This window comes from Nicotiana attenuata, unplaced genomic scaffold, assembly GCF_001879085.1.
Source record: "Nicotiana attenuata strain UT unplaced genomic scaffold, NIATTr2, whole genome shotgun sequence".
Lineage (NCBI taxonomy): Eukaryota > Viridiplantae > Streptophyta > Magnoliopsida > Solanales > Solanaceae > Nicotiana > Nicotiana attenuata.
In genome coordinates, this window is record NW_017670758.1 from 96,548 (window position 1) to 106,902 (window position 10,355).

At 39.0% G+C, this 10,355-nt stretch overlaps 1 protein-coding gene across 1 annotated transcript; it reads left to right on the forward strand.

Moving 5' to 3' along the window:
* Window positions 1–1,154: 1,154 nt before the first annotated feature.
* LOC109243057 (cytochrome P450 79B1-like) lies at window positions 1,155–2,829 on the forward strand. The gene is given in 3 exon segments (XM_019409950.1): window positions 1,155–1,415; window positions 2,196–2,492; window positions 2,494–2,829. Coding segments are annotated over 3 exon segments (894 nt in total).
* Window positions 2,830–10,355: the final 7,526 nt, after the last annotated feature.

The window sequence follows — 10,355 nt, forward strand, 5'->3', positions numbered from 1 at the left end:
ATCAAGGACCAGGTTTAATCAGGTTATAAATATCACATTTTTCAGAATAACAAGTAAAGCACAATATCTCTTCCCCCTTTTGGCATCACCGAAAAGTTTCAAATATTGTGAGTCTCAGATGTTAATAATTACTCATGGCCACTGGGGCAACTGCAAGTGAAAACATGGTTCAATTGATCAATAACCAGCAAACAAAATTAACTATTAAGATCAGAATCTTCATAGAACAAAAGAAAAATCAAATTGTCATTGATTAGGATATGTTTCCCCAAATAGACCACAAAAAGAAAGAAAAACTTCCAAACATGAGCAACAAAAACAGAAAAAGTCCCGAATCTGGGTCACTGGGGGTTCTAGATAGGTTCAAAAACAAGAACTGGAGGACCTAAGGCTTGGAGGAACTAGAGGGCTGGGTTTGGAGAAGGTTGAGCATATTCTGAAGCATTCCTTCACTTTTCTCCTTTTCTTTTGCTAGCTCAGCTCGAAGGCCATCTCTTTCAGCTTCCAAATCAGCAACACGAGCCTGAAGCCTAGCAATTTCAGCATCCTTAGTTCCACACTCTTGAACCAAAGCCCTAACCTTGCTATTCACTGGTGTCTTCAGAGATGAACCAGGTTCAACTGGGGTGGCATTGACAGGATAGTCATAAGCCAATAAGGTCCTAACACCAAAATGCTCCTTGCTTGATGCCATCTCCCATTTCTTCAAAGGCACCCTAAGCCTGTCCAGCACAGTAGTCAGTATGAACCCATATGGAGTTGCATGTGCCTTGGATCCATTAATGACCCTGTCCAGTAGTTTGACAATAAAAGCAGGCCAATTTATCTGCTTTCCACTCTCAAGGCATTCCATAAGCACCAGGTCCATATAGTTGGCAGTATGCCTCCTCTCCTTTCTAGGCAGCAGGCATTTGTTAACAAATTCAAACAAGACCTTGTGCTCAGATCTCATCTCACTCTTCTGAACAAATCTGGCTTCAGGTACATCTTCAGCATTTGCAGCTTCACAAAAATTCCTAGTGATTTGGAGAGCAGTGGGGAGAGAATCCAAACAAGGCCACCTCTGCCTAGTATAATCATCATACCCTTCACTAGGTATGTCCAGATTCTCACCCAACTTGGTTGCATCAAACTCTACTTTTACACCCTCCACCATGCTGGAGACTACCCCATTTTTCATAGTGNTCTCAGATTACTTACCATGGTTAAGTGGATTTGATTTGGATGGTCACAAGGCAATTATTAAGAAAGCCTTTGCCATAGCAACAAAACACATTGATTATGAAACTGACCGAAGGATTCATATTTGGAAGAATGGCAACAAAACTTTGGAAGAAGATATCCTTGATGTTCTTATCATGCTCAAAGATACTAATGGGAATCCTATGTTGAATGCTAAAGAGATTAAAGCACAAGTCCTTGGGAGTATACTTTCTTAAACCATGTGAACAACATGATAAACTTTAAGATTTTTATTTTTACCTTTAGTGACGTGCTTTTATGGCTATAAATGTCATGACATATTTATAGTCATAAGTTTCAAAAATCTCTTTCTCAAGCGTATCCAATCAAACGGCATCATATAAATCAAAACAGGCGAGTAAGATTTCGTTAGAAACTGCTAAATTTGTCTTAATTAAATCTTGCTTATAACAAATTTAAATGTTTTTTGACCATATAAGTAATTAAAATTCAACATAACTCGATGGCTTTTCTTGATTTACTCCCTCTGTTCTAGTTTATGTGAATTTTTTCGTTTTTCGAGAATCAATTTAACTTATCTTTGAAGCTAAATTGAAGTAGATTAACTCGATATTTAAAGTTAAAATTCAAATATTCAAAAATTATACACAAGTACTATAACTTTATTTCTTCCCATGTCAAAATGATAAAAAATGTCTTTCAAAATGTTGGTCAAAACGTACGTAAGTTGAATCTTCAAAAGCAAAAATGTTCACATAGACTCGAACGAGGGAGTAGTTTCAGAAGAATTTGGAAAATTTTGAAACATAAGTCAGAAGATCGATTTTCCTTTTGGATTACATCATTTTATTTGTTTATGTGGAAACGAGACTTGAATTTTTTGCTTTTTGAAAAATATTTTGATTTGATTTTACAAAAAAAAAAAGTTTGTTTTTAGAAAATCAAAAACGATTATTTCGTTTGACCTTCTCGGTTACCAATTATATCGACAGGAATTCATGCTTGCTACTTTAGATAACCCCTCATATGCAGTCGAATGGACAATCAAAGAAATGTTGAACCAACCAAAGATAATGCAAAGGGCCATAGAAGAGATTGACAATGTCATTGGGAGCAATAGATTGGTTCAAGAATCTGATCTGCCACAACTAAATTATGTCAAAGCTTGTATTAAAGAGTCCTTTCGACTGCATCCCTTGGCGGCTTTTAATGCTCCTCATGTGTCTGTATCGGATTCTGTTGTTGGCGAATACTTCATCCCTAAAGGGAGTGTAGTGTTATTAAGTCTGTCTTGGACTTGGCCGAAACCCTAAAATTTGGGATGATCCCATGAAGTTCAAGCCAGAGCGCCATATCAATGAGAAAGGTGGTGATGTAGTTTTCACGGATTCACAGTTATGTTTGTTATCATTTAGTATTGGACGACGAGGTTGTCCAGGTGTAAAACTTGGCTCAGCAATTACCACTATGTTACTTGCTAGGCTTCTTCAAGGGTTTACTTGGAGTTTACCACCGAACTATCTAGGCAATGACTTGACTGATGATTACCCGGAATCTGCTCTCCTTTGTACCATGCCATTTTTTGCAAAGGCAAAACCGCGATTGCCTAAAGACATGTACCCTTAAATATGTAAAATTATACAATAATAAAGTATGTACGTACGTACAAACATCATGTATGTGTATAGACTTAGATAAGATGTTTTCTTTCTGCTACCGTATATATGAAAGGATGAATCAATAATATTAGTATGATCTATATTTTAAAGGTGATGTGGCACTCCTTAAGACCAAAATTCATATTTTCTTTTTTCTCAATTTTGTCTTTTTTTTCTTCTTTTAAGGAAAGAAACTATTCAAAAGTGTCTTTTCCTATGATTCAAAAAAACAAGTGTCTTCATTGAGTTAGTTTTCAGTACATTCATTTCTTCATATATTATTTTGCTGCAGTAATAGCTGCCATTACTAATCTTCTTCTACACTTAGAAAGAACACGTCTTCTTACTTTTGCATCCATGTAAAAGCTAAGGCGAGTCATGGTGTGGTACGCTATTATCGCGCTTCCATCATAAAAACTTGCTCGCATTGATATTTACACCAATTATACAAAGTTACTCGCATTGATATGGACATAAGCCTTAGCATGCTACTTAACCTGAAACAAACAAGTTTTCCAATATTTCTATTACTTTAACGATGACAAGAAGTTACAACTCAACTCAAAAACTATTATGAGAATTAGAGATACTAAACTGAAATACAAATGATAGAGAAGAAAGGATGAGAAGCTAATGAGAATAGAGAGAATCAGAGAAAGGAAGACGAGGAGAAGCAGAGGCTTTTCTTCACAATAGACAAAATCTCAAAATAACCGACCAGTCCCCCTTTTAACAGAACCATCCTTGCGTCATATACTCAACCTGGATCCCAAATCAACCTGACCCTATTACTTGTTCTCGGCCCAAAAGCTCTTCTCAGCCCAATAGCGACTTTTGTGACATTGGGTTGGGCCTGGTTCATAACAATACTCCCGTCCTTAATAAGAACCTTGTCCTCAATGTTCGAGTCAAGATCGGTGATACTCGCGAGCTCCCAATCCCGTATCTCAAAACCAAGGCATGCTTTGTGACTTGACCAGAATATGTGAGCTAATGCACCTGTTATGAACCAACCAAAACTTTAATCATTATGGCTCTTAGTAGATAGTAACAGAGATCTTAACGTCACCTGCCCTACATATTCATATGCCTTTGGTCGCCATCTTTTAGAGTCAATCAGAAGCAAGCTAAATGAGAGAACCAATGCAACTATTCCAGTAGCGAAACTCCACAAAAGCCTGAATTCGATTAAAGAGAAGCTGAATTTTTGTGGCACTCGAAATTCTTCCTTCGAGCATACGATAACTTCCCAATCAGCCCAAATATTTAGCAGTAACGAATTACAAGAAGATGAGAAGTACGGAGTATCAGTCAATGTAATACATGCATAAGCAAACATCCTTAGATAGCTTAGCAAAATGGTAATAGTATCAGCAATGCCCCATTCTGTCCATTCTTCTTTAGCAGAAATTCTTGATTGAAGGGAAAGATCAATTGTGTGTTCTTGCACTACTGGAAATGGGTCCCAAATGAAATTTGTCATGGTTATAGTAGAGTCATTTCCTTCTCTATCAAAAGCAGTATTGACATGATAGGGCACAATGTAGGAAATAGCGTCAGATAAATGGCAACGGAGACATCCATCAGGAACGATGCTAGGAGCAAAAGTTATTTTGAAATCACTTGAAATAGAATACAAGCAACACTCTTTAACAAGCTCAGACCCGTCGATGGGAGAATTATCCATGAAGTACTGGTATACAATTTTAGAGGCCCGCTCTCCACTTAATCCCATCACACTTGCGATCAACTAATCACAACCCTGATCATTTGTATTTACAGTAAAAAATTTCAACATAACCAAGTTGAGTTCAATTATAACATGCCCTGCAACCACACAATTTTCACTGCTATCACAAAATGTATAACCAGCTCCTTCCACTGCTTGGTGCTTTACCTTATATACACTCCTCAAGTTCAATGCTTTCCACTCCTATAACATGGCAGTAAGTATATTTGCTGCGAGCCGCATCTTCATGTACTGTTGTGTGGTATCATACTTTTCTGTAGTTAAGTATTTCACAAGTCTAAAAAGCAATTGCTGGATCAGTGCACAAAGGGAAGTATTAACCCCACCAAGATCAAAGATAATATACGGCAAAGTAGACCTTGCTAGACCAAACATAGAAAACAAGAGTCTAGCGGCTATATTGACCCAAATATTTGGTGACTGCTTTGAGTAACTTTCAACAATTGCTTGGAGCACTCCTTGTAGTTTCTCCTCCCTAGCATGCACTCTGAATTCAAACAAGAATCCAAAAAGATTGCGCTCCTGCCTAGTTTCACCCCAATAGTCTAAATGGGCGTTGAAATCTTGGTAGAACCACAATATATTTATAAAATCTACCTTCAGAGTTGAATCACAGTGAAAGCCTAAGAGGAGAAAACTACCTTCAGCTTGTCTATCTTCCCAATTGTCCAGGTTAGTGGTAATGACTTTTATCTTTGAAAAATCCTCATTTGGAGTTAAAACTTCAGATTCAAGGGATAAAAACACACGTGAATCAACCTGAAAATCTTGCGTTGTGTCAAACCAATTGTCCACACAACTACCAAATAGGATAGTCCCTATTATTGACTCAGGCACATAGTAGACATACGTGCAAGCCCTTGCATGAAAACAATAAGAAGAATCAAGCATATAACCATCATCCAAATTGACACTAACAGTCAAAGCGAGTATTTGACAAATAGGAACATTACCACCTGTGACTAGGCTAGTTAGAGAATCCAGAAGCATAGGGGCAAATTGACTAAGTTTTTCAGTGGTATCTCGCTTAGGACTTTTAGCAAAAACCAGGTTCACATGGCTTGTGGTATGATCCTCTAAAGCAGATTAAATCTCAGGGAACAAGACATGTGTATTTAGTTGTTCAACACCTTAAACACTGGATGGAAGCAAGGATGAGTCATCAAAAGGAATAGGAAACGAAATATTATCTGCAAATTGGTTCCACAAAATAGTGCTAGTTCCTTGTGAAATTTGTAAGGCATTTTGCCCTCATTATTTGCTAAAGTTTTAGTGATACTATTAATATAGTCTATGGCATCAACTTCGATAGAGTCTGAACCAACCTGAATTTCAAGAGCTGGAACGGATGACACCGATTCAACAGAATCACGCTCGTCTGCTCTTTTGGACATTTTATCGAATTGATGTTCTAAACGTCAATACCACATAAGAGGGGGGGGGGGGTGATTTGTGTGGTACCCAATTTTCGCTCTAGAAGAACCTGATCTTCTAGGTGTACTTACTACTACTGTTTGCGGAATTAAAAGTACATAAAATAAAGAACACGGAGATTTTTACGTGGAAAACACCTGGCTCAAACGGTGAAAAAGCCACGACCTACTTCTCTGTAGGATTTTCCCAAACATACACTAAAACCACTGAGCTAAAACAGCATTTACAAAACTCTTGTAAACCTAAGGATTAAACTCTAATCACAGTGAGGCACACAGCCTCAACTGTTGCGACACCTTCAAGTTAGCCTATAACTTGAATACTCAAAGTACCTATTACAATTGCTTCTACAAAAGCTGGAAAGGTACAGCTTTAAACCACCTACTACAATTGAACTAGAATAAAAAACACAATGGAATTGGTTCTTCTCTCTTGTCCAAGTAGCTTCAGGAATGCACACTTGAATCTCACATAAATTGCTTGTAAAATTGCCTCTCTCTTTTGCTCTCAATTTAGTTTCACTTTAGCGTTTGTGCAATACCTGTAAAAGAGAACAATCACTGTTATTTAATGAGTTAGTAATCAGAGTTTGATTGAGACTCAATTGCTGATCTTCCATCGAAGTTGAGTCCTTGAACAATACAAACTCCAACCCTATCCTTTATCCGGATTGCGTCCTCTTCCCATGAGGATACTTTCTTTCCTTATCCAATATGCAACCTTTTTGATCAGTTCAGGAGATATTGCTGCTTTATCCTTGAGACTTATCTCCTTCACGTGTATCTCACATGTATAGGTTGATAAACACTGTGTCTCACATGATGGACCTGGTCCATGACGGAGTTCATTTGTCATTCTTCAAAACTTCACCTGAACTTGGGCCAACAAATTCCCCCTTTCTGATGATGACAAACACTGTGCTTTTACTGATCAGAGAACCTGTGGAACTCAGCTTAATCATCAACACTTTAACTTAGAAATTTTAACTTATCATCAAGGACCGAGTTTAATCAGGTTATAAATATCACATTATTCAGAATAACAGGTAAAGCACAATATCTCTTCCCCCTTTTGGCATCATCAAAAAGTTGCAAATATTGTGAATCCCAGATTTTAATAGTTACTCATAGCCACTGGGGCAACTGCAAGTGAAAACATGGTTCAATTAATCAACAACCAACAAACAAAATTAACTATTAAGATCAGAATCTTCATAGAACAAGAGAAAAAGCAAATTGTCATTGATTAGGATATGTTTCCACAAACAGACCACAAAGAGAAAGAAAAACTTCCAAACATGAGCAACAAAAACAGAAAAAGTCCCGACTCTGGGTCACTGGGGGTTCTAGATAGGCTCAAAAACATGAACTGGAGGACCTAGGCTTGGAGGAACTAGAGGGCTGGGTTTGGAGAAGGTTAAGCATATTCTGAAGCATTCCTTCAATTTTCTCCTTTTCTTTTGCTAGCTCAGCTCGATGGCCATCTCTTTCAACTTCCAAATCAGCAACACAAGCCTGAAGCCTAGCAATTTCAGCATCCTTAGTCCCACACTCTTGAACCAAAGTCCTAACCTTGTTATTCACTAGTGTCTTCAGAGATGAACCAGGTTCAACTGGGGTGGCATTGACAGGATAGTCACAAGCCAATAAGGTCCTGACACCAAAATGCTCTTTGCTTGATGCCATCTCCCATTTCTTCAAGGGCACCCTTAGCCTGTCCAGCACAGTAGTCAGTATGAACCCATATGGAGTTGCATGTGCCTTGGAGCCATTAATGACCCTGTCCAGTAGTTTGATAATAAAAGCAGGCATATGTATCTGCTTTCCTCTCACAAGGCATTCCATAAGCACCAGGTCCATATAGTTGGCAGTATGCCTCCTCTCCTATCTAGGAAGCAAGCATTTGTTAACAAATTCAAACAAGACCTTGTGCTCAGGTCTTATTTCACTCTTCTGAACAAATCTGGCTTCAGGTACATCTTCAGCATTTGCAGCTTCACAAATTCCTAGTGATTTGGAGAGCAGTGGGGAGAGATTCCAGACATGGCCACCTTTGCCTTGTGTAGTCATCATACCCTTCACTTGGTATGTCCAGAATCTCACCCAGTTTGATTGTATCAAACTCCACTTTTACACCCTTCACCAGGCTGGTAACTACTCCATTTTTCAAAGTGGCATTGGCCATAAACTCTATCAACTCATTTCTAGCCAGCCTTCCATCCATATCAAGGATCGTGTCCTTCAACCCTTGTGCAGTAAGAGCATCCATCAATCTTCTCATACCTGGCTTATCCAGGTCTTTCAACAACCTTCCTTTCAAAATTTTCCTTCTGCCAAAGATGGCAAACCTATCTTGATCTTTCTCAGATTCCTCCTCTTCTTCACCACCACTCCACTCTACATCTTCTTCAACAATTTTCTTTTGTTTACCCTTCATAGCAGACCTAGTTCTTTTGGCTAAAGAAGATTCAGCAGGTACCTTCTTGGAAGAAGTCTTGGAACTTTTTTGGTTTGGGTGTGGGAACCTCTTCAGTTGTTCCTCTTTCCTGATGGACTAGGTCCATCTCCTCTTCTTCTTCTTCTGCAATCTCAACACTCTCCACAACCTTAGCCTTTCCTTTATCCCTCCTTTTCTTCCTGCTCTCTTCAAGAGCTTTCTGTAATTCTGCTTCACTTTGCTTCACCCTACTCCTAGTAGCTCTTCCCTTAGGTACTGTAGGTACACTAGATTTTGAAGATGACACTTTACTTTTCTTTGTTGGCTTGGAAGCAGTTGGATCCTTTTGTGTGGAAGCCTTACTCTTCTTTGGATCATAACTGGCCCCAACCTTCTTCAGCATATCTGCCAGAGTTTCTTCCCTAGAGGCACTAGTTTCATCTTGATGCTTGCTTAAATTTACTAGCCCTTCAGCCGCCTCTCCAGAACTATTTCCCCCTGAGTTGTTACCACCTTCTTCAACACCTCCACAAATAGCCAATACCTTTTCTTTCTTATTTCCCCTCACATTACTACTGACTCCCTCTCTATCTTTTTCCTTCTTTTTACCTCCTCTTCTACTAGAGTCAGCCCTTTGTACATCTTTAACAAGACCAACCAAGACAAATCTATTTTCAACCTTTTCAACCACATCAGAGAATACCAAACAAGAATTTACCTCACCAGGGTTTTCTTGAACATTTTCAGTGTCTGAAGATCCATGTTTTTCACCTTCGCTGGCAGAAATAAAATCATCAGAGTCAGAGCTTGAGTCAGATTTTTGAGCATGACTTTCCTTCCTCTGGCTAGCTTTCAATTTCTCACTTAGAGCTTTCCTTAAAGCTCCAGAAGCTACAAATTTTCTAGCTATCATTTTCTGCCTACGAAACCTAGGTTTTGGGTTTTACAATAGGAGGAGTAGATGAGGATGTGTTCGAGGGGAGATGCGTGGTGGGGGGTGGTGCGTAGGAGTTTANCATCCATCAATCTTCTCATACCTGGCTTATCCAGGTCTTTCAACAACCTTCCTTTCAAAATTTTCCTTCTGCCAAAGATGGCAAACCTATCTTGATCTTTCTCAGATTCCTCCTCTTCTTCACCACCACTCCACTCTACATCTTCTTCAACAATTTTCTTTTGTTTACCCTTCATAGTAGACCTGGTTCTTTTGGCTAAAGAGGATTCAGCAGGTGCAGGTACAGAAGAAGACTTCTTGGAAGAACTCTTGGAACTCTTTGGTTTGGGTGTTGGAACCTTTTTAGTTGTTCCTCTTTCTTGATGGACCAGGTCCATCTCTTCTTCTTCTTCTTCTTCTTCTTCTTCTTCTTCTTCTTCTTCTGCAATCTCAACAGTCTCCACAACCTTAGCCTTTACTTTTTCCCTCTTTTTCTTCCTGCTCTCTTCCAGAGCTTTCTGCAATTCTGCTTCACTTTGCTTGACCCTGCTCCTGGTAGCTCTTCCCTTAGGTACTGAAGGTACACTAGGTTTTGGGGATGACATTTTCCTTTTCTTTGGTAGCCTGGAGGCAGTTGGAGCCTTTTGTGTGGAAGCCTTGCGCTTCTTTGGATCATAACTGGCCCCAACCTTCTTCAGAAGTTCTGCCAAAGTTTCCTCAACAGATGCACCGGGTTCATCTTGATGCTTGCTTAGATTTACTAGCCCTTCAGCCGCCTCCCCAGAACTATTTCCCCCTGAGTTGTTTCCACTCTCTTCAACATTCCCACAAATAACCAATAATTTTTCTTTCTTATTTCCCCTCACATTACCACTGTCTCCCTCTCTCTCTTTTTCTTTCTTTTTACCTCCCTTTCTACTAGAATCAGCACCCTGTACAT